The sequence below is a fragment of the Callospermophilus lateralis genome, chromosome 6 (assembly GCF_048772815.1).
Source record: "Callospermophilus lateralis isolate mCalLat2 chromosome 6, mCalLat2.hap1, whole genome shotgun sequence".
NCBI lineage: Eukaryota > Metazoa > Chordata > Mammalia > Rodentia > Sciuridae > Callospermophilus > Callospermophilus lateralis.
In genome coordinates this window covers 39,810,282-39,834,668 of record NC_135310.1, presented here as the reverse complement: position 1 = coordinate 39,834,668, position 24,387 = coordinate 39,810,282, and the positions used below count along the sequence as shown (strand labels likewise).

At 34.6% G+C, this 24,387-nt stretch overlaps 1 protein-coding gene across 1 annotated transcript; it reads left to right on the top strand.

Annotated features, from left to right (window-relative positions):
• Window positions 1–7,822: 7,822 nt before the first annotated feature.
• Window positions 7,823–23,111, top strand: Hint3 (histidine triad nucleotide binding protein 3). The gene is made up of 5 exons (XM_076859767.1): window positions 7,823–8,024; window positions 12,205–12,322; window positions 16,544–16,613; window positions 18,418–18,544; window positions 22,524–23,111. The coding sequence occupies exons 1-5, from the start codon at window positions 7,854–7,856 to the stop codon at window positions 22,554–22,556; spliced, it is 519 nt and encodes a 172-aa protein (XP_076715882.1). The 5' UTR covers window positions 7,823–7,853; the 3' UTR covers window positions 22,557–23,111.
• Window positions 23,112–24,387: the final 1,276 nt, after the last annotated feature.

The window sequence follows — 24,387 nt, the reverse complement described above, 5'->3', positions numbered from 1 at the left end:
GAGCTCTTGAGAAAAGATTTGGTTGTCAGTTGGGTCAGGCCCCCAATCCTCTTCAGTTCATGGCCGTTGCCAGCAATGGCTTTACCTCAGAAGACTGACATTAGTTCATATCTGAAGCAGCAATAACTAAATTTAAAAAAAAGAGAACTATTCATTTGGTGTCCAACGGGAGAAATGAGAATCCAGAAAAAGAAAAGTTTAGCTTAAAAGAACATACCAGCAGCTATTTAGCTATGTTACCAGTGATGCCATTGAGAAAATTTGCATTTCCTAAATGTGTAAAATCCATCCACCCATTCATTCATGCCTACTGTGTACCAGATGCTGGACTGGATGTTATAATAAAGAAAGCCATGTCCCACCTGCAGTGAATTTGCATTCTAATGGAAATAAGTACAGGGAACATTTAGGAAGCATCTGTCCCTGGTATAAGATGTAAATAGAATATAACAATGAAATAACTTAAGAGTGCATGAATGGATGATTGAAGGCATTGGAATATAAAGATTGGAAACTGAAGCAAGTGTGTAAGAATCTAAAATGTGATAAAATTGGAATCAGGAAATGGGTGGGGAAAGGTTGGTGAGTTACTTTACATTCTTCAGGGTACAAGGGATAGAGATATCTGAGTAAGTGAATTTGAATAATAAGTATTTGAGTTGGCAACAGTCATTCTGCTCAGCTGTCAACATCTCTGCCTCCCCTGTTCCTTACTATTATAGCTCATGGTCTCTGATATCTTTGTGGACCTTCTCCCTATCCCTCCTTCCCCCGTCCCTTTCTCTCTTGTGTTCACTGTGAATAATCTGTTCATACTTGCTGCCTCAAATTTCTTATCCAAAGAAAAAAACTAGGAACCAGGTTGCTGCCTGCTCAAGACTATGACTCTTGCTGTGTTTTCTTTCTTTCCTTCTTTGTGTTTGTGGTCTGGGAACTGAATACAATGCCTCACAGTTGCTAGGTAAGCATACTACTGCTGAATTACAATCCCTTAAATTTCTTTACTACCATTCTCTCTTAAGCTGATTGACTCAGGCTTTCTCTCTAAGCCCAACCCTAAAACTACTTTTTATCATCCTTTCCAAAGTCCTCCACTCTTCCCAACCTTACTCTTTCTTAGCCTATTAACAATCTTTGATATAATTGATCACTCCCTCCTATTTGAAACTTTTCTTGCTTTGCCTCCAGGGTACCATTTTCTCTTGATCCTCCTATTTCATGAGACACTTTTTCTTGTTCACATTTGACCATTTCTTATTTCTTTGATTTCAAATGCTTGAGTGCTCCCAGATAGTTGTTGGAATTTTCCTCTTTTCTACTTCCACTTATTCCATTGATGATCTCTTCTAATTTCATGAATGTAATACTATATGCTAAAGATTCTAAAATTTATATCTCCAGTCTGGACTTATCTCTTGAACTTCAGGCTCGCACACCCAACCGCTAATGACATTGCCACTTAGATGTCATAGGTATCTGAAGGACTCAATTATTGCTCAAAATATTTGTTTCCTTTTTCAGTGCTGGAATTCTACTTACCTTATTCTGTTGATGTTGGGGATGGTAGTAGTCTGCAAGTGAATGTAACCTGAGCCATTTCTGAGAATTGTCTTATTCCATTTTCTGTCACCACAGCAAAATACATGAGGATGGGTATTTTATAAAGAAAAAAAGTTTATTTAGCTCACAATTTCGGAGGTCCAGGAACATGACACTAGCATCTGCTCAGCTCTGGGGAGGGCCTCATGATAGACAGCATCACAAAGATGGGAACTTCACAAAGTGATCACATGAGGAGACAGGAAGTGAAAGAAACTTAGGGACTCAGCTTGCTTTTTGTAGAACAACCCATTCTCAGGAACTGACAGCAGCCCTTTGAGAACTACATTAATCTCTTCCATTTTTGATGCCTTACAATGACCTACTGCTAGGTTCCACCTCTCAAAGATCCCACCACCATCTCAATGTTGTTAACACTGATGAATAAGCCTCCATCAAAATGAATCTGTGGTAGATATCCTCAAACTGGATCCAAAGTACAGCAAAACCTTAATTATCAACAAATGACTCTATTGTGCTCTTTCTTCACTCTGTCCCAACACCAGGACTTTCCAGAAAGAGGCTGCTTCTTTAGCCTGGATTATGAGATAAAGTCTGCAAAGCCACAGCTGACCTGCAATGGACACAAGTGTGGGCAAGAAATAAACCTTCTTGCTTGAAGGCATTAAGACTTTTAGAGTTATTTGCTGCAACCAACTTAGCCTAAATACAGCAGCTCAACTGATACAGGATCTCAAATTAATACACCCAGAACTGAATGACAAATCTCCAACCCACCCTTCAAACCTGCTAGCCACAGATTCCCCAATTCTGATGAAAGGCAGTTTCAGATTTCTGATTTTCAGAATAAGAACTTGGGACTTTCTCTTGATTATTGTCTGAATCTCACACTCCACATAAAGGAAATGAGGATAGACCAACGAACAAAATAGACCCAAAAGATAATACCTGTTGTAGAGATTACATCCAATAAGAATGAAGCAGATAATAATGACTATGTAATGAATATGCATGCTAAATTAAATAGGTAGTATTCCAATACTTATAATACATATTACTATATAATATTAAGTATTTAGGTATAAATATGTAGAAGGTAATACATGCAATAGAAAAAATAGAACAAGGTAAAGAGGAAGCAAGTACTGAGGGTGAATGTGAGGGGGTAACTTAAGCTGAGAGTTGACTTTATTGAAGAAGTACCATTTCTGAAGAGATCTGAACTGCAGAACTCTTTGTATAGAATGACCCTGTCCAAATATGTATACTAAGAAACAACCAAACTCTAATATGGCATCATAGAGTCATGTCCCTACATGAACCCAGAACCTGCATCTCCCACCTCCAAATGTCTGCCTGCTTTAGAATTCCCAGGACTTCCAACAGAATTTACTGTTTGTTTCTGCCAACCATTGTTGATAGGCTTTTGACCTTCATTTCTTAGAGCATTTACTTTTTAAAAAGTAATTCCAATTATGAATCTGGATCTCCTATAACTTCAAGTTATTTTTCCTAAGAATCTGAAAATCATTTCTTCAAAATGTAATCATCAGGAGGATACAACTTTGTCTCCAAGTCTCAGTGTGAGAATGGAGCCTAACTTTGATAATTGCTAGCTAGTGAAAACAGCTAGCCTCATCACATTTATGGTGAACAACGTAATGATTCACTTCTCTGACTCTACTTGAGCCCATATCTCTTGGTGTCCAACCCATTCTTCCTATAAGAGACAGTCACTTCTGCACAAATCAGAACAGAGCTCTCTCTATGGAATAAAAATCTTTTGTATAACTTTCACCTGTGTCCAGGTGTGTTTATCTTTGACAGATTTGAAAAAAAAAGAACAATTCACATGATTAATAGCAGAGTTTCCCAAGTAGAGGGACAGCCAGTAAGGGGTGAAAATACAAGAGCATTTAGCCTGTACGAGTAAAAAGGAGTCCAGTGTGGCAAGAGCAGAGGAAGTAATAGAAATATGGTGTGGTAGCTAATGTCAGAGGGTAAATGGAAAGGCAGATGGAATAGCATGTAGGCATTTATAAACTACTTGAAGGTAAGTATTTTAGCTTTTATGCTCACTGGAATGAGGAGACCACTAGAGGATAGAATAGAATATAGGAACTTATAAACTACTTAAAAGTAATTACTTTAGCTTTTACTCTCACTGGGGTGGGGAAACCAGTGGAGGATGCGGAGTAGAGGAGGGACATGATTTTGCTTGCATTTTGCTATGTTGAGACCAGATGTACTGGTATTGGAAGACAGGGTTGGAAGTAGAAAGTTCAATTAAGAGGTTACTAAAATGAATCATGTGAGATATGATGGTGGCTCAGTCAAGGGTGACAGCAGTGATAACATCAGATTCTGGATATACTTTAGTTCCTGATGGATTAGATAAGAGAAGTTAAAGGAAGTGTCAGGTATGGTTTCAAAGTTTTTGTCTGGAGTAGCTGACAGAACAGAGTGTCTTTCAACTGAGATGTTAGCAGGCTTTGGAGGGGGCAGTGGAGAGGAGAGCCTCATAGGAGTTCAGTTTCAGACATATTTATAACATCTGTTAGATATTTATGGGGTGACTGAGTAAGCAGTTGGGTATTCAAGTCTGGAGTTCCGGGAAGCATCTATAACACAGATTCAAATCTGGGATTCATTGGAAAATATATTAAGTTGAAAGCCATAGAGTGCATGAGGAGACCAAGGAAGTGAGTGCAGCTAAAAAAAGAAGAGAACCTAGAATCAAAGCCCACCAATGATGGTAGAAGTTTGGAAGAAGAGGAAGCAGCAAAAGCGAATAAGAAGGAAGTGCCAACCAGGTAGGTGGAAAGCCAAGAAAGTTTAGTAACCTGGAAACCCAGAGAAGAAAGGTTTATCAAGGAAGAGTAAATGACCTACTGTTGCTGCAAAATTAGGACTGAGAAGTGACCATTAGATGTGAAGGTTATTGGTTATCTTGACAGAAGTAGTCTGATGTAGTGGGGGTAGTGAAAGCCGAAGAGGAAGCAGTGTGAGAAAGAATAAGAGGCAGGAATTGGGAAGAGTATGGACAATTTTTTTGAGGAGTTTCCTTGCAAAGAGAAGCAGACAAATGTATCATCAGCAGTAGAAAAAATGAAGTTCCGAGTTGGTTCTTAATAAGTATTACTGATAACAGTAATGAGACTTGCATCCACATCCTAAATTATTTTCAAACAAGGTATTCTGATGGGCCTTTCTACATGCAAAACAGTCATACAATCATCATTGTTGTCCTCAATTGATAGATGAAGAAACAAAAAGCATGAACACAGAAAGGTAAGTAACTTTAACACTTCAGCCAGAAAGAGAAATAACCTGTTTTCACAGATAAAAGTGTACATTATAAAATAGCACTATCTCTCAAATAGAGTTAAAGTTAGTATACTGTCCAACAACCTGAATGGCTATATCCAAGGGAGTTATTGAGAACCCAGCCATGACTATGTACACACAAGTGCCTACATTTTGCCTGTGCCCACACCAAGATACATCATCTACATAATTTTCAAATATGTTGTGTTGTTCTCCCAGTTTCATGGTAGGTAACTTTATCAGTTAAAATGTGGGGAACTGGAAGAAAGCTTTTTAAAGGGCTAGGAAAGTGAGAGAAGGAATCTCCCGTGTCACTAGGAGTGCAGTCAGAACAGAAGCAACTGGGGCAGGGGTGTGTGTCAGTATGTAGGCGAGTGGTCTAACTTGCTTGTGTGGCCATATGTACTCAATATAGGTTTGTAGGAGGATTTTCTTCACTGCTTTAAAACTTGACTAGGGTGTTTGGAATCTCCAGGTTGGTCTATGATTTTATAAAAGTTAATATAGATGGATGATATGAATTAGCATCCTCTTATTTGTTGTGTCTTTATACACTGCAAAATCTGGACACTCTCATGCACTGATCTTGCTCCTAATCATTTTGTTCAATTATTAAGCAAAATATTGTATTATGTACTATGGGATTTTCAAAGACAACTGTTCCTGTTGTCAAAGAACCTAATTTCTACTAGGGAAAAATATATATACATAAATACCTATAGGATACAAAGTTTTACAAGAGAATATTAAAATTCTACTAGATTAATTCACAAGAGGAAGTGCTTATTTTGCTTTGGTTAATCAAAGAAAATTCATGAAAAAGACATTTGAGGAGTGGCTTGGAATTTGTGTGGAATTTGAATGAGAAGAGATAGAAACAAGGTTATTTCAGTGGGAACAGTGCAAATAAAACAGTGATGTGAAAGTGTAGTAGACATGGAAAATGTAAATACTTAAACTTGGCAAAGTATGATGCTCTGATTCTGAACTCTGCCTTGATTGCTGAGGGGCTGTGAAAGGGCCATTCATCTGGCCACAGAAAGAGAAATAAAAAATATCTTGAATACTTACAACTACCCCTCATATATATATATATATATATATATATATATATATATATATATATATATATATTATACACACATATATATGCTTTATATACACTTGTGTTTTGATGACATGAATTCAACTAAAAAACATTACTGAATTATTCATTTATTATATATATTTTTTTAAATATATTTTTTACTTGTGATTGGACACAATACCTTTATTTATTTAATTATTTATATATGGTTATGTGGTGCTGAGGATCAAACCCAGCGCCTAACATGTGCTAGGCAAGTGCTCTACCGCGGAGCCACAACCCCAGCCCCTATTATGTATTGCTTGAATCAATAAATACCAATGAAAATTCTAGTTGTTAAAAAAAGAGTTGTGTGTTCAAAAAGGTTGATGGGTTCCGGAGTGAAGACAAACTGTAAGGGACTCCCCCTGAAATTAATGGCAATTTCCTGATGATTTGTTTTTCTCTAGGATTTGAAACAGCCCCTTTTCAAATTAAAGTTTTAAATCTCTGAACTTCCTCATAATGAGAATAACAATTTTCTCCTGCTGAGGACTGACACCACGGAAATTAAGGATGATATATACTCTGGCAAAGTACAGCCTAGCTAAAATCTACATGTGTGCATAACCTGGCTTTTGTGTCTATCGATTGCAACTGCTTCTGTGGGACAGACAAAGAAGCAAGCAAACTAGGTGCTTCTCCCCATTTTAATCAAACTGCAACATAATTCATTTTTCCTTTTTACCATCATTTGCCTATATTTTTATGTGGGTGCCTGGCATCCAGGCAGGGTCCTGGGGTAGCCTAAATGAGAATAACTAAACCTTTACGTGAACTCAATTGTATGTGTTGTGCTGTAGAAGTCTTGAGTTTGTTTCCTTATCCCTGGAGTATGGACTATAAAAACCAACCATGTTTTGACGATTAGGAAAACAACTGGCACATTTTAGGTGCACAGCAAATGAGAAGAAGCATAAAAAGAAAAGATGAGGCGAAATTATAATCCACCTTGAATACCGAATTAAAGAACTAGTGCTTTTACTTTAGGCATGGTTGTTACTGAAAGGTTGTTTGAACAGCAAGAAGTCAAGAAGTAACACAAGGTATTGCAGCGGCGTTGGCAGTGCTCTCAACGTGGCATAACGAGGCATTAGCAGTGAAATTCTGGAGTATTTGGGGGTATCAAACAACAGGAATTCGCCTTTATTGTATAAGGACTATAAAGTAACAAATACCGATATTTCGATCTAGGTTGCTGTTAACAACAAAAAGTAAACAGGGATATTAAGTTCACTTGGAGCTTAAATCCTGAAATTATTGTGAACTGAACAAGGAAGGGTACAAAAACCGCTGAACATGATTTGTGCTAAAACAAGGATCCAGAAAATTTGCTCATTCTCCTAAAACCTACGAATTCTTAAAAATCAAGCCTTTAGACCTTTCATTTTTTAATTAAAAAAGAAAATACAAGAAAAACAAAACAACAACAACCCGGCGGGCGGCGTAATCCGTTATTGGGACACCATACGACAGGCTGCTACGACACACTCCTTAGGGCCCTAAGATTCCGCGCCCGGTGATGTCACCACGACGCGCGGCGCGCTCCTGCACCTCGGCAGACGTGGTACGTCATTACCATCGAGGGGCAGCAGGCGGGGCGACCCTCTAATGTCCTCGCTCGCCCCCTAGTGGCAACTGGTTTCGAGGCCCAACGCTGATCGCGTAGTCCTCGTTCTTCCGTCAGTCTGGATCAGCGCATGCGTCCCACTTCTTGCCTGACCCAAAGCCGGTCGAAGGACGACGCCTTGAGGTGAAACCGAGGAGGTGCGGGAGGCGGGCCCGCGCCGGCGCAGTATTCTTGGAGAAGCCGGGGTTCTTGGCGGCCGAAACAGGTACCATGGCGGAGGGGCAGGTGATCGGCGACTTGTCTTCGGCCTCTGACAGTAAATCAGAGAAAACTTCCAAGGTCGCCGCCGAGTCCCTAGACTCCGGGGACTATGACAGCAACTGCTTGTTCTGTCGGATTGCGAGGCAGCAGGAGACCAGCACCGAACTCCTGCCCTGTGAGGTGGGTGGACGTCCGACCGCCCCTCGGAGCTCCGGGAGGGAGGCCTAGCCGGTGTGGACCGGGTAGGGAGGATCCGGATCACCGTGCAGAGCTCGGGAGGCAGAGCGGCTGTGTGGACCGGCTGGGGAAGGCAGAGTGCTGTGTGAAGGACGGACTGACTTTCCTTCGGGAGACCCCCGGACAGTTCCCAGGGGAGAAAAAGTAATGATAGAGCTGCAGGTAGCGAGATTCTTGGCATAAAAGAGCATTTGGGGACCTTTGTTTTTATTACAGGAATTCTTTTTTTCCTCCTTTCTAATTAGAGATCTTAAATTCTGAGCACTCTTCATAACCAACACCGACGAGAAATCTAGTAGAAAACAGATAGTGCCAAAATGTTAGATTAGCTGAAAATCGGCTGGGGTTGAGGGCAGTGGGTCTGAAGTCCAACTGTTACTTAATAGCCTCTGATTTCTACTGAAGTGATATCAGTTGAGATATGTGGCAATTTTCAGACTGACTTTGCTCAGATATTTTCTGAGATATGTGGTACACACCGTATTCAACCTGTTCTACTTGTTGAAAAAAAAATCTTTTGAGAAAATAAGCTCCCAAATTGTGTAGTAATCATTCTTTAATTCGCTGCACTGAGAGGTGGTTTTGGAGTCAGTGGTGGACAAGATAAAAGGACAGTCTGCCTGTAGGTTTTATAATTTAAAGGGTGGAATGCATACAGAGGTGGCAGCCAATTACATTGCCCTGTGCTGTGGTCAGGTGGTTTTACAGTATTTTGTAAGCTTGTGGGAGGGGCATCTAACCCAGGTTTGAGAGCTAAGGGAGGAATTTCCAGAGGAATTGAAGTGCAGTGATGAGACAGAAGGCAGTTTCAGTTCATTGAGAAGAATCTGAGGGGAGTGTGATTATCAAATATAGTCAGCTTTCGTAGAAATTTGTCAAACAGGAGGAGTTGGGGCTTAGGAGAAAGGCCCTGATTTCACTTCCCAGTGCCCTGTCCCAACACACAAAGGAACTAATTACCTAGTATTTAATTTGTATGTTTTTCATTATATGTGCATAATATATTTACAGTGTATTCATGTTATATTCATTATAAACATCTAGAAGTTATTGGGTTCATATGAAGTGGGGTATACTAATAATTTATATATACAGAGATCACTTGATTTGTTGGTAAGTTACCAACATCATGTGGACTTTAGTCTGGGAAACTATCCAGCAGAAGCTAAAGAAGATTCCTTACCACATAGACTTCTATACAATGTTTTCTTACCTTAAAAGGATCCTAGAGTGGCAATAATGGGAAAATGGTTAAACAGTACTGGATTAGATTTCATCATGTTTGAGCTCATACTGAGGAAATTTTAGTAATTTTGATAATCAAAGTTGTTCTAAAACCTTAGATGACATGTATTCAAATGTTCATTCAAATGTTATTACTTTTTATTTGCTTTAGGTATCAGGGCATCGTTTGTGGAAAGAAAAGCTATTCTAGCTATTTTAAACAGAAATCAACTTAATGTATGGAATTACTGCTAGAAAAAAAATCATTGGAAGGTCTAGAGGAGTGTATTCTAGAATAGTCTCCAAAAATAACATCCAGAATATCACTGCAGAATCTTTCACAAGATAATCTGTCTATGCTTCTTGCTAGTTTTATTTTTGTTATTTGTTCTTTTTAGTTATAGATGACAATAGAATATATTTTCACATGTCATACATTCATGGTGTATAATTTTCCATTCCCATGGTTGCACATGATGTGGAGTTGTGTATTCATATGTTAACATAGGAAATTTATGTCCGATTCATTATACTGTCTTTCTCGTTCCCACCCCCCTCCCTTCCTCTCACTACCCCGTCTAGTCGGGTGAACAACCCCGCCTTATTGTGAGTTGCACCAATTTGCAAATTTGCAGTCCTACCAGCAGTGTATGAGTGTACCTTTTCCCCCACATCCTTGCCAACATTTATTGTTACTTGTATTCTTGAAAATTGCCATTCTGACTGGGATGAGATGAAATCTTAATGTAGTTTTTTTTTTTTTTTTTTTTTAGAAAGAGAATTTAAAAATATTTTTTAAAAAATATTTTTTAAATATTTTTTAACATCTTTGTATGTGGTGCTGAGGATCAAACCTGGGCCCCACGTATGCCAGGCGAGCGCGCTACCGCTTGAGCCACATCCCCAACCCCTCAATGTAGTTTTAATTTGCATTTCTCTAATTGCTAAAGATGTTGAACCTTTTTTCATCTACTTATTGACCATTCAAATTTCTTCACTTCTTCTGTGAAGTGTCTCTTCAGTTCCTTTGCCTGTTTATTGATTGGGTTATTTGGTTTTTGGTATTAATTTTTTTAAATTCTTTATATATCCTGGCGATTAATGCTGTATCTGAGGTGTAGGGGGCAAAGATTTTCTTCCATTCTGTAGGCTCTCTCTTCATGTTCTTGATTGTTACCTTTGCTATGAAGAAGCTTTTTAGTTTGATACAATCCCATTTATTTATTCTTGATTTTACTTCTTGTGCTTTCAGAGTCTTGTTGAGGAATTTGGTTCCTGAGCCAAATGATGGAGATTTGGGCCTACATTTTCTTCTAGTAGGTGTAGGGTCTCTGGTCCAAAGCAAATGGCAAAAATTTCCTCCTGTTCTGTAGGCTCCTTGCTAGTTTTAAAATATTAGGAATATATCATAGAAATAGTTGCATGAGTATATAGAGATTATTATTGTTCCTTTTTATAACCAAATAATATTTCATTATATGGATTTATCACAATTTATTCAGCTACTGTTCTAGTTGAATTATGGATCTTCGTGTTATTTTCATTCGCTCATCATAAATCTCACTGCAAAGAATAATTTTTTACTTATATGATTTCATATTTTTTGGCAGCATATCTTTGGAATAGAAGTATAGTCTTAAAATAGAGATCCAAATAGTGGCTCAAACAATAGTAGCAATGAGAGAGAGTATGACATCAGAGATCCAATTTCAATATGTTTGAAATCTTGGTGGAAATCTAATTTAATCACTAATGTAATTATAGGCTAACTAAAACATTAAGTTTCTTTGCTTTTGATAGGACTTTTTTCTATTCCTGGTGCTGATCACAGATATGTTGATGGTAGTAGTTGTTGTTTTTTTAAAATTAGAATTAGGAAAACAAATTATGTAATAATACATAAAATATTTCAAAATAGAGGTTTGGGAGATGGACAAAGAACTGAGTATTCTGGTCATATAGCTGAGTCATGGAGTATGAAACAGCAGGTATATATAGGAATGTTTTTTTCTGCTGTTATCCTTTAGACTGACATTTTCTAGTTTTATCTAGTTTTATTAATCTAAAAAATGTTACTCCTGCTTTGAGGCAGAATTCAGTTTTATCATCTCAAACTAATTCTAATCAGGATATATTCTGAACCAGAAGGAATTGCCTCTGAATTTTTAAAAATCAGTGTCATAATTGAGGGGAAATAAAATATGAAATTGTGTTATCAATTATGATCAACTAATCTGGGCTATGTTAGTATGGCAATTTTGTGTTGCAAGATTTGATGGCCAGTACTACTTGTTTCTCAGCTGAAAGAAAAAATGGAAAACTTTAAACAAGAACATTGTGATCCTTTACCTTATCCTTTTATAAAATAATCCATGTATATCAATATTTAAATTTATCACTAGACAGCAAAACCATAATAAAAAATAGATAAACTGGTATAATTATCATGTTTGCCATATTAGGATAATAATGAGATTACTGACATGAATTTGAGGCTGTCATTCAAATTGAATTTTTTTTCAGTGAATTTGGGCTTTTGGAATGGAGAATAATGAGCAACTGTGCATTTGGGAAATTTTACTGAGGAAACTCTGCTTATTGATACTGATTTTTTTAAATCTAAGGTTGATTAAAGTTCTGTAAGAAAGATAGATTTTTCTCTTGTAAAAGCCGAAATTTTAAGGCTTTTTATTTGGAATAAATGATCATCTCATGTCAGAAGTTATGCTTGTTTTTATATACTTAGTACATAATCATAAAATTGCTCAATACGTTTTTTTTTTTTTGTAGCATGCATACCATTTTCCTTTCAGAGGTTTATGATGTTTAAGTTATGCCAGAATAGTGTTAGGAAATTATTTTCTAAATTTCACTAACAAATACTTTTTTTTCACTTTAGAATGAAGACCTTGTTTGCTTCAAAGATATAAAACCAGCAGCGCCTCATCATTATCTTGTAGTGCCAAAGAAGCATATTAGAAATTGCAATGATCTAAAGAGAGAACAAATAGAATTGGGTAAGATGATGGTACTGTTATTCATAGGTTTATCATCTTGAATTGGTATCAGCAATGGTAGTGACAATTAAAATTATCTAGCTAGGTTTTATGAAAAGGGTTCATTATGACTGTTTGGAACTTTCTATTATAAAAAATTTCAAATGTATATAAAATTCCCATGTATTCATCACTTAGCTTCAGTATTTATTAACTTGTGGTCATTTTTTCATGTATTAACATCCCAGAGGTGACTTGAAGCAAATTCCAGGCATCATTTATTTAATATTTAAATTTTTTCAAAGATAATGTTTCTCTTTGAATTTTTAAAAATGTTGGCATTTCTTAACTCTGCAAATGGAAAGTGTTATGAAAAAATTTAAACAAACAAGTTACAATATGGCATGTTGTCTCATAGTAAGATCAATCACTAATGTAGATGAATTAGCAATAATTTAATTATGAGATTTGAGTGATGAACAGTTTCTGAAAAGGAGATTCTGAATTTTGCTTCTTACAGAATTATTCTGTATTTTCCAACTTGTACCTTCTGTGACTCCTCAGCTATCATTTCCTAAAACATTCCTAAGTTCACTTCAAAATGTAATTTGTAGATTTTGTCATCAGGGTTTGGGATTAGTTTGGTTAATACTGTAAGGTAGCCTGCAAGATAGAGAAATAAATGGAAATTTTGATGTGGATATAGTTAATTTAGGCTAGACTTGCCAGTTTTTAAATTCTTGTTTCTGGATACTACAAAGATTTTTAGTATTTGAAGTTCTTTTAATACTTTTGAGAAACATACAGGTTTATACCAGAAGATAGCAGTTGAGCTTATAAAGATCAGATTTAACTTCATTTATTTATTTATTTGGTACTATGAATTGAACACAGGGGTGCTTGGTACTTTGCTACTGAGCTACATCCCCAGTCCCCTGCCCGTTTTTTTTTTTTTTTTTTTTTTTTGGTACTGGGGATTGAATTTAGGGCACTTAACCACTGATCCACATCCCCAGCCCTTTATTTTTTTGTTTTTTGAGACAGGGTCTTAAGTTACTCAAGGCCTCACTAAGTTGTTGAGACTGGCTTTGAATTTGAGATCCTCTTGCCTCAGCCTCCCTAGCTGCTGGGATTACAGTTGTGTGTCGCTGTGCCTGCCAGTCCTTTTTTATTTTATTTTTTTAGAATTTGAGACAGAGTCTCTGTAATTGCTTAGGCTAGCTTTGTACTTGTGATCCTTCAACCTCACCATCACAAGTCGCTGGGATTAGAGGCATGTGCCTCTGTACCCTGCAGATTTAACCTAAATTTACCTGAAATTGAAACATTCTAGTATTTCTTTGGTATTAAAAGTTTCCATTTCATTCTTGTGATAGTTTCTTAGACATCATATTTTCTTTAGAATTTTTGGAACTTTTCTATTTATTTTTAAGTTAGAGGTAGGTTTGGGAAAATAGAAGCTGCTGTTGTAACTAGTTTTATAACTGTTGCATATCAAATGTTACCAATTTTTAAGCAGCTGGTGGGTATTTGGGATTTCACTATGTTTTTTTCTACTTTTATATATATTTGAATATTCCCATATTGAAATCTTAACAGTAGTGATTAATTTTTTTATATAATCTGTAAAGATAGAGAAGTATTAAGCATATGGAGGAGCTCAGTAATTCTATCAAGTCTAGTGACCATTACTGACATTTATAGAATACCACTTAGCTGCAGAATACACATTTCTTGAAGAGCACATATTCACATTCACCAAAGTACAGTATATTCTAATCAGTAAAATATTTTCATATTGCAAATGCTTGAAGTGTAATAAAATGTCATCTGAAGATAGTAAAATTAAATGGTAGAAATAACAAAACCTGGACTAGCACTAAATATTTATAAATTAAAGAACATATTTCTAAATATTTCCATACACACACACACACACACACACACACACACACTTATATTGCACACTTCTAAGTAATTCCTAAATAGGTCAAAGAAGAAAATAATTTTGAGTGGATTGGTCATAAAAATACAACATGTTAGAATTTGTGGGGTGCTGGTAAAGTGGTACCCAGGAGAAAATTTATGCTTTAAATGCTCATATTAGAAAAGGAAGTTTAAAACCAATGACTTCACTTACCACTTTCAGATGTTAGAAAGAGGCAAGCAAATCAACCCAAAATAAGTATAAAAAATGAAATAATAAAGCATATATAGCAATGAAATACAGATAGCAGATTTTATTTCATGTATTTTGAAGAATTTGATTTTATGTAAACATATAATTAGGATTGTCATATCTTCTCAATAAGTTGATTATTTAAATTATAAAATATCTTTATGGAAATATTCTTTGAGTCTATTTTGTGTGATAATTTAGCTGTTTCTACTTTATTGTTTACTATTTGCATTGCATATTATTTTCTACTTTCAACCAAATACATATTTATATTTAAATACTTGAAAACAAATATGGTTGAATCTTGTATTTAGTTAAAATATAAAATCTCTTAATTGGAATGTTTAGCCCATTGACTTTTAGTGTAACCATTGATATCATTGGATTTAGGTGTACTATTTTGCCATTTGTCCCATTTGTTATATGTTGCTTTATATCTTATTTTTCACTTTTGCTTTTTCATATTTCTCTTTAATTTATCTGTTGTCATATTCACTGCTTTTTAAAAAATATTCCTTTTTTAGATGTTGATGGACTTTTATTTTATTCTTTTATTTATATGTGGTGCTGAGAATTAAACCCAGTTCCTTACACATGGTAGGCAAGTGCTCTACCACTGAGCCATAACCCCAGCCTCCCCCATTATTTACTACTTTGTGTATTTATTTATTTAGTGGTTGCTTTAGAGAGGTTAAATACACATCCTTTAATTACCAGGCCTTGCTTAATATAGTCATTATATCAATTCATTTAAACTGTAAGAAACTGATAGTCTCCCAGTGCAAGCCTGATTTAGAGAAGTAAATATTAGCAGTTTAGTAAGCCTCAATATAACAGCTGTCCTTTGTTGAATCTCTTACTTCTTCCCCTTTTAGATGCATGGTTATAGTATGTATAGGCTTAAGGTTTCCCATTATACTTTGAAGACCCAGGCTACCAACATTTTTCTAATAGGGAGACTTCTTTTTCCCACTTTAGGCCATTAAAAAAAAAAAAAGAAACAAAGATGAAAAATGATATGACATAGAAATTGGAAGTCAAATCATTGTATAAATGTTTAACTAGTAAAGACTAGGATCACTTTAAGGGATATCTTATTTCTAATTTGGGCTTAAAGACAAATTTGGTTTTTCTGTCTTTTAAAAAATTTGTTTTTGAATTGACAAAAATGTACATGTTTATTTTATATAAGATGATGTCTTGAAATATGTATACATTATGAAATGAGTAAATTGAGCTAATTAACATATACATTAGCTCATGCCATTTTTTGGTGATGAGAAAACTTAAAATCTACTATCATTTTTAAGGATAACAGTACATTCTCATCATGTTGTATGAACTTACTCCTTTTAATTGAGGTTTTGTGTTGTTTGATCAACATCTCCCAACCCTACCCTGCCTCCAGCCCCTGCTAACCGCCATTCTACTCTGTTTCTATGAGTTTAGCTTTTTTAGATTTGATATTTAAGTGAGATCATACACTATTCAACTTTCTGTACCTTGCTTATTTTACTGAGCAAGATGCCCTCTAGGCTCATCCATGTTGTCACACGCCAGAATTTCTTTCTTTTTCAAGCTCAATATCATTTTATTGTGTGTGTATATATACATGTATACGTATATGTGATATTTTCTTTATCCATTCATCTGTTGGTGGACACTTAGGTTAATTCTGTATTTTGCATATTGTGGATAATGCTGTAGTGAACATGCTATCTTTTTTCTTAATTCAATTTCTGTATAAATTACCTATTATCTTTATTAAAATAGGCATCACTATAATGTTCTAAATAGCCACTTGATAATATCTCTCAACTGCTTTCTAAAGCCAGCTTATGTGTATAATATTTTGTGATAATGATAATGCACTAGAGCTCAATTTGAATATTCATTTCAGTTGTCGATGAACAGATTTCTTGGTGACTTAAAGCTATTGAATGTGTCTCTAAGTGTATCCCCATTTGATGTGACTTTTGACCAGAACCCCAAAACTTAAGATTAATAACAATTTAGTGAACTTAACGTCTCCTATAGTCTAATGTTTCTTTCCTGTTTTATAGTGGAAAACATGGTAAATGTTGGAAAGACCATTCTTAAAAATAACAATTTCACTGACTTTTCAAATATGAGGTATGTATACATCAGATAGAAACTAACATTTTGCATTATTGATTTTTCTGACATGTTATTTTTCATGAAAAAAGGGAACAGCAGTTACAGAATTTTGGTTTAAATACATTTTTTCCTGAAAGTGAGAATATAGTTCATATAATAAAAATTTGATAAAACTTCTTCCTCTCATGTCTCAATATCTTCCAAAAATATCCACTTATAGTTTAGACAGACAAATATATATAAACAATGGGTAGTTAAAATAGTTATGAGTCCTTTTTTTCTTTATTCTGTTTGGGATTTCTATAAAATTGTGTATAAAATGAATTTTATTAGACCAATCTTTATTTTTTGTGATTTAAAACTACATTATTAGACTCTGTACAACCAGAGATATGAAAAATTGTCCTCTATATGTGTAATATGAATTGTAATGTATTCTATTATCATATATAACAAATTAAAATTAAAAAATGATAAAAAATACATTATTAGACTTCTGGCATGAAATTAAGTTGGATTTATTGCCTGCTAATTTGAACTCTGGCATTTGCCAATCTGAGCAAAAACACATAATGTTCAATTAACTGTTTTAATTAATTTAAATGATAGTATTCTTTTTAAAAAGATTTCTGACTTTGTCCTGTGTATACTAAGGCAAGGTATAGTAGAGATACTTTTCTAACACTTCTGAACTAGAATTCAGAATTCTAATACTATCCATATCATTTGTGTACTGTACTTGTACTAGCTGTGTCATTTTAGACAAGTCATTTTAGTTATCCACAATAATACTGCTCTACCTACTTGTATACTAATGAGATTGTGTGTATGAAGATCCTCTGAAAATTGTTAAGCATTATCCTAATGTGGTAATGACAAGTAACATATGGTATTTAAGATCTTCTGGCCTGAAGAAACATGTTCCTTTCTCAGTCTTGGAACTGCTTATTAGAAAAAAAGAACACTGGATAAGGAGTCATGATCCCTGAAATTTACTCCTAGCTCCACCATATTTTAATTTTGTGGCCTTGGGAAGAGTTTTAACCTTGTTTTTTTTTTTTTTTTTTCTTGAGAAAGAGTCTGGCTGTGTTGCCCAGGCTGGTCTCAAACTCCTGTGATCACGTGATCCTTCTTCCTCTGCCTCCCAACTAGCTAGGGCTACAGGCATGAACCATTGTGCTCAGCTCTTAAACTTTTAATCTTTGCTTACCCATCTTTAAAGTGAAATTGAAAATGGATTTTTAAGAGGTTTAATCATACTTATGAATAATTATCATCTGACTTATTTTTAGTATTAAATTTAGGTGATAAAAGTTTTTTTTTTAACAAGATGATATGATTGATATCACTTTTGAAATATTGGTTTGCAAAGAAATGCCTGAGTACTTTATTACAGGAGAAAGCATGCCATCTACTGGTTATACCTTGGAATAAAGTAACACTATTACTTGTGTGCCCCAAAACTTTATTAGATTCATTACAGGAACATATCTTAGAATTCAAGCTTAATGTTATAAGGACTGAACTGATAAGGAGTAATGTCAGCTCAGAATTTATAAAGATTATTCTGAGATATAATGTGCTATTAAGCCTTTCCTTGTTAAAGAGTTTATTACTATGAACTTGAAGATGAAAAGAAGAGAAACTGTGTGAATACTATGAAGTGTGTAAAGAAATATACTAAAAGAGATATGTGAGTGGTATTCTTTCTACTTTAGGTAACATATTTTGTATATCTTTTATATGTCATTTAACCTATAAATTGTTTTTAATTATTGTAGAGCTGATTTGTCAATCATTTCTTTCTTCTCTGTTTTAGGATGGGTTTCCATGTGCCACCATTCTGTTCCATTTCCCACTTGCACCTTCATGTTCTGGCACCAGTCAGTCAGTTTGGCTTCTTATCCAAGTTGGTTTATAGAATAAATTCCTATTGGTTTATCACAGTAAGTGTTATTGTATCAAGAATATGCAAGCATATTTAAAATATTCGTCCTTTTGTTGAAGCTTCTTTTCTTGCAAGATTAGGTACTTATAGCTTGCAGTAGCTTGAACACCTGTTTTAACATACTGCTTTGTATATATTCAAAATAATATTTTTACTTTGGGGGATTTTGTAGTCAGGTCTATAGGGAGAGAAGCTATGGCCAATCTCTACATTGCAAGTGGGGTATATGATATAGAAAAGCAAGACATTAAGAATTTAGACTTTGGAGTCAGATTTGAATACAAATTCTGGCTCCATTGCTTACTTGAGGAATCAGGTACAGATTACTTTTTTTTTTTTTTTTGCCTGGTGCACGCTATACAAGTATTATACCACTGAGTAACATCCTCAGCCCAGGTTTAAGTTCTGTATTACCTGTCCTTAGGGTTAATAAAAGAGATGATGAGATGATTTTTGTATAAAGCACTTAAATCAGTACTTTGTAAGGCTGAGAGTAAGGTCATTGGTAGAACGTTTGCCTAGCATTTGTTAGGCTCTGGATTCAATTGCTAGTATTGCCAATAAATAAATAGTACCTTGCAGATAGTACTATAATCAACATCAATATAGAAAACAATGTAGTTTTGTGTGCGTTTGGATGTGGTTACTGGAGATCAAGCCCAGGGCTTTGTGCATGCTAGGCAAGCAGTGTTTCACTGAGTTATGTCCCCAGCCCTTTTTATTTTTTTATTTTGAGACAAGGTCTTGTTAAGTTGCCTAGGCTGATCTTGAATTTGGAATTTTCCTATCTCAGGTTCCCAAGTAGCTGGAATTAAAAGCATGTGCCACCACCATGCTGGGCAAGTTTTTATAATATTTGTAAAGATTTTTTAAGTTTATTTTATTCATTTATTTTATAATTTTTAGATGTACCGTGTGCTAACCGATTGTGCCACTGGAACTCCTATTTTATTATTTTTAAAACAGGTCAAAGGTTATACATATTTAATAGTAATGTCTACTTTACAATTACAAAATCATGTCCATTGTAGAAATTTTTTTATTATTAATTTTTTAAATTTATAAATGACAGTGGAATGCATTACAATACATATTACACATATAGAGCACAAATTTTTCATTATCTCTGGTTGTATACAAAGTATATTCACACCAATTCGTGTCTTCATACATGTACTTTGGATGATGATGTCCATCACATTCCAACATCATTTCTAACCCCATGTCCCCTCCCTTCCCCTTCCACCCCTCTGCCCTATCTAAAGTTTGTCTATCCTCCCATGCTCCCCTCCCTACCCTACTATGAATCCTTATATCAGAGAATCCTTATATCAGAGAAAACATTCAGCATTTGTTTTTTTGGGATTGGCTAACTACACTTAGCATTATCTTCATCTGTTTACCTGCAAATGCCATGATTTTATTCTCTTTTATTGCTGAGTAATATTCCATTGTGTATATGTGCCACATTTTTTAATTCAGTCATCTGCTGAAGGGCATCTAGGTTGGTTCCACAGTTTAGCTATTGTGAATTGTGCTGCTATAAACATTGATGTGGCTGTTTCCCTATAGTATGCTGCTTTTAAGTCCTTTGAATATAAACTGAGGAGTGGGATAGCTGGGTCAAATGGTGGTTCGTTCCCATTTTTCCAAGGAATCTCCATACTGCTTTCCATATTGATTGTATCATTTTGCAGTCCCACTAGCAACGTATGAGTGTGCCTTTTCCCCCACATCCTCGCCAACACTTATTGTTGTTTGTATTCTTAATAGCTGCCATTCTGACTGGAGTGAGATGAAATCTTAGAGTAATTTTGATTTGCATTCTCTAATTGCTAGAGATAATGAACATTTTTTCATATATTTGTTGATTGATTGTATATCATTTTCTGTGATTGTATATCATCTTCTGTGAGGTATCTGTTTTTTTTTATGTGGTGCTAAGGATTGAACCCAGTGCCTCACACTTGCTAGGCAACTGTTTTACCACTGAGCTACAACCCCAGCCCCAGTTTTTGTAATTTTTGATTTTCAGTTTAAACTCCATAGAAAACTACTAAGAAAAGGACTTTAGTACTAGTGTTAACTACCTGATCTGTGGTTGAAGCTTGCAACCTAAGATATTTGCAGAATCATGTTTGCTGAGTCAATAAGTAAAAGAAAAAAATTCAGTTATTTATAGGCTGGTGGTCTGACAGTTTCCTTAGACTCTGGTCTCTCTGGGATACTTGACCAGTAATTTACCAGGCTCTTGTTTTTTGTGTCCATTATCATAAGATGACTGACAGTTACTGTATCTGAATAATCAAACAGTATTTATTTGTCATTAGTCAGTGAATGATAGTATTCTAATAGTGCAGAAGAAATTAAAAAGCCTCAGATTTCTAGAAACTTCAAATTTCAAACATATCTCTCTCTTCAACATGTCCAGATGATTTTATTTAGTATATTTAAGATTGTGTGTGTTGTGTGTGTGTGTGTGTTTGTGTGTGTGTATGTGTGTGTACTTGAAATAAAGTTGGGTTTCAACAGGGCAGCACTTGTGGTCTCTAAAAATCATATAGCCTTTAAAAAATTTTACAAATGGACTTCCCTCCTTCCCTCCCTTCTTTTCTCCCTTCTTTCCTCCCTTCCTCCCTCCCTTCCTCCTTCCCTTCCTTCCTTCCTTCCTATCTCTGTTTCTACTTGTCTATAAGATTTTGATTTGTGGTAAAAATTTAATTAAAACACATTTTGGGAGTGGGGAGTATAGCTTAATAATAGAATGTATCTTCTTTCATGAAAGTTTTTAGTTGGCAAACATGAATAAACAAAATTTTAAGATCTGTTAATGGTTTATCCTGGGAATCTAAATTCTTCTTTAATCTGTACTCTCAGTAGTATGAGACTTAAAAAAAGATAAATATATTAAAGTTTATTCTAAAATATCTTATATAAAATGTTCCAGATTATGAAGGAAGATTGAGAAAGGCTCTCTGAAATGATGTAACTTTAGTTTACTTTCAAAAATAGACTTTATTTTTTAGAGCAGGTTTAGGTTGTCAGTAAAATTGAATGCAAAATATAGAGTTCCCATATACCCTGTGCTTGTACATATGCGCAATTTTCCCCATTATCACATTCCCATCACAGTGGTTCATTTATTACAATGAGTGAACCAAAATGATCTATCATTATTACTCAAAGTCCTAGTTTAGAGTTCACTCTTGATGTTCTACATTCTGTGGGTTTTGACAATTGTATGACATTTTCTCACTAATGTAATATCATTCAGAATTTTCTATTCTCTGCCTATTCATCCCCTTGATTCACTGACAACCATTGATTTTTTTCAATATTACCATAGTTTTGCCTTTTCATAAGGTCTTATAGTTGGAATCACACAGTACATAGCCTTTTCAGATTGACTTCTTTCTCTTAGTAATAACATTTAAGTTTCCTTCATATCCACATTATTTTTTAAAACTTTATTTTCCATTTCTTATTGATGCTTTTTAATGAATATATAATATAGTTTATAAAATCTGCCTATTTGTATATAATGAAGAATACCTTTACTATAGTTTATAACATTATTAGTTTTTTTTTTTTTTTTGAGAGACATTTTTAGAAAGAGACTATATAGTACCTTGCTTTTCTGGTATGGCTTTTTTTTTTTTTTTTTTTTTGGTACCAGGGATTGAACCAGTGGCGCTTAACCACATCACCAGCCATTTAATATATTTTATTTAGAGACAGGGTCTTGCTGAATTGCTCAGGGCCTTACTAAGTTGCTGAGGCTGGCATTGAACTGTTGATCCTCCTACCTCAGCCTCCTGAGCCACTGGGATTACAAGTGTTTCTGGATGGTATGGCTATTATAATAGGATTTTCAAGAAAATTATCTGATAGATAATTATCTGATAATTATCAAAATTATCTGATATCTGATATCTGGAATAAAAACATGTTTATGTGTTTTTTTTTTTCAATTACAGACTGATTATTTGATTGAAAAACTAAGAATATGAAAATACCAACAATGGAAGACTTTCCTAATCTTGGCTCAGTATGAACTAATATTTTGATTTCTAATTGCAATTTTAAGGTTTGTTGGGTTTTACCAGAGGCTGTTGCTGAGTAGCCTTAAAATCTTTTCTGAACGTCTGTTTTCTAAGGTCTATGATATAGTTATGTGAATACTTTTGTCACTGACTTTTTCTGTTGTAATGGTTGTCTAAGGATTTTGTGCATCAAATACTATAGATAAATTTCCTTTAAAATCAAATTATTAATCAAGGGCTCTGTATTTTTTAAAAAGCTCAAGTAATTTCATTTCTCAGTAGTCTTAATAATGATTTATTTATGAAGATTAAACTGATATAGAAAGTAATTTATTGGAATGTTTATTAGTATGAGGGAGAAAAAGGAATTAGCTATTTCTTAATCATTCTGCATAAATTTTCAAAATAAAGAATACCATCCTACACAGTAATCTCTGCTTGAGGAGGAAACACTTATGTGTTACTTTTTACTCAAATTTTAAATAATATGTTCTTCCAAGACCCTCACTGGGTACCTGAAACCCAAGGTAGAACCAAACCATATATTTAATATTATTATTTTCCTTTACATACATATCTGTGATAAAATGTAAATTATTAAGCAAATTAAGAGTTAACATAACTAATAATAAAATAGAATAATTACAACAATATGTTTTAATATAATCACAGAATCACTAGTGTCCTTGGGGCCATTATTAAGTAAAATAAAGATTACTTGAATACTGTGAAACTAGGAGAGTCTGATAACTGAGATTGTTATTAAGTGACTAACAGTGACTAATCATCCATGCATTGTGTACTGCATGGATGATTTGCATCCCAGGTTGGATGGAGCAGGACAGTATGAGATTTTATTATCATGCTACTCAAAATGGCTGACAATTTAAAAATGTATGAGGTATGTATTTCTGGAATTTTTATTTAAAATTTTCAGACTACTGTTGACAGTGGGTGACTGAAACTGTGGAAATTAAAACAGATGGGAGGGGGCTAATATAATGTGATTTCTAACAGGGATTTACAATAATAAGCAATTTGGTTATATAACAATCCACTATAGTAGAATACCTATAAGAACATAAAAGAGGAAGAAGCGTAAAATATTGTATTAAAACTGGCAGAAACTGTTGCTTTTTATGCCATGCTTTCTGTACCAAAGGAGAATTAGAACAAAAAGTGGTTAGACCTACTTGTATTATAAAAAGGACCTGATTTGAAAATAGAAAGAGAAAGGCTTATATGAGAAATTTTATTTGAATAATGATGTTAATATTATTGTATATCATTTCACAAAGCATGTTTCCTTAGGAATGGTCTTTGGTGCTAATCTATGGTCATATTAGTGAATGTAAATGAAAAAATGAAATAGGCACTGAAAGATAATCCCTAGTGGCTATTGATACCATGTACATGAAAAGAAATGAATATAAAGATTAATGTATTGCTGGATTACTTACTAGTTTTCACTCCTTGTTTTGGCATATTAAACATAGTTTTAAGTAATAAAATACCTATTACAATGCTTAGTTATAACATCAATTTTGTTAAGTTTGTTCATTAATTTATTTAGCAAACATTTATTGGGCATTTTCCATGTATCAGACACTGCCAGGATCAGGGAATAAAGAAATGAGAAAGGACAGTCTGCCTTAATTGCTTATATAGGAGCCTGACAAAAATAAGTCAGTAGAATTTGGTGTGTTGGGTGTCATGAGATTTAGAGAAGAGGCTGTGGAGGGGCAACCACTTCTGAGAACAGGTAGTAGTAAAAATGAGTATTCAAGACTCATTCTTT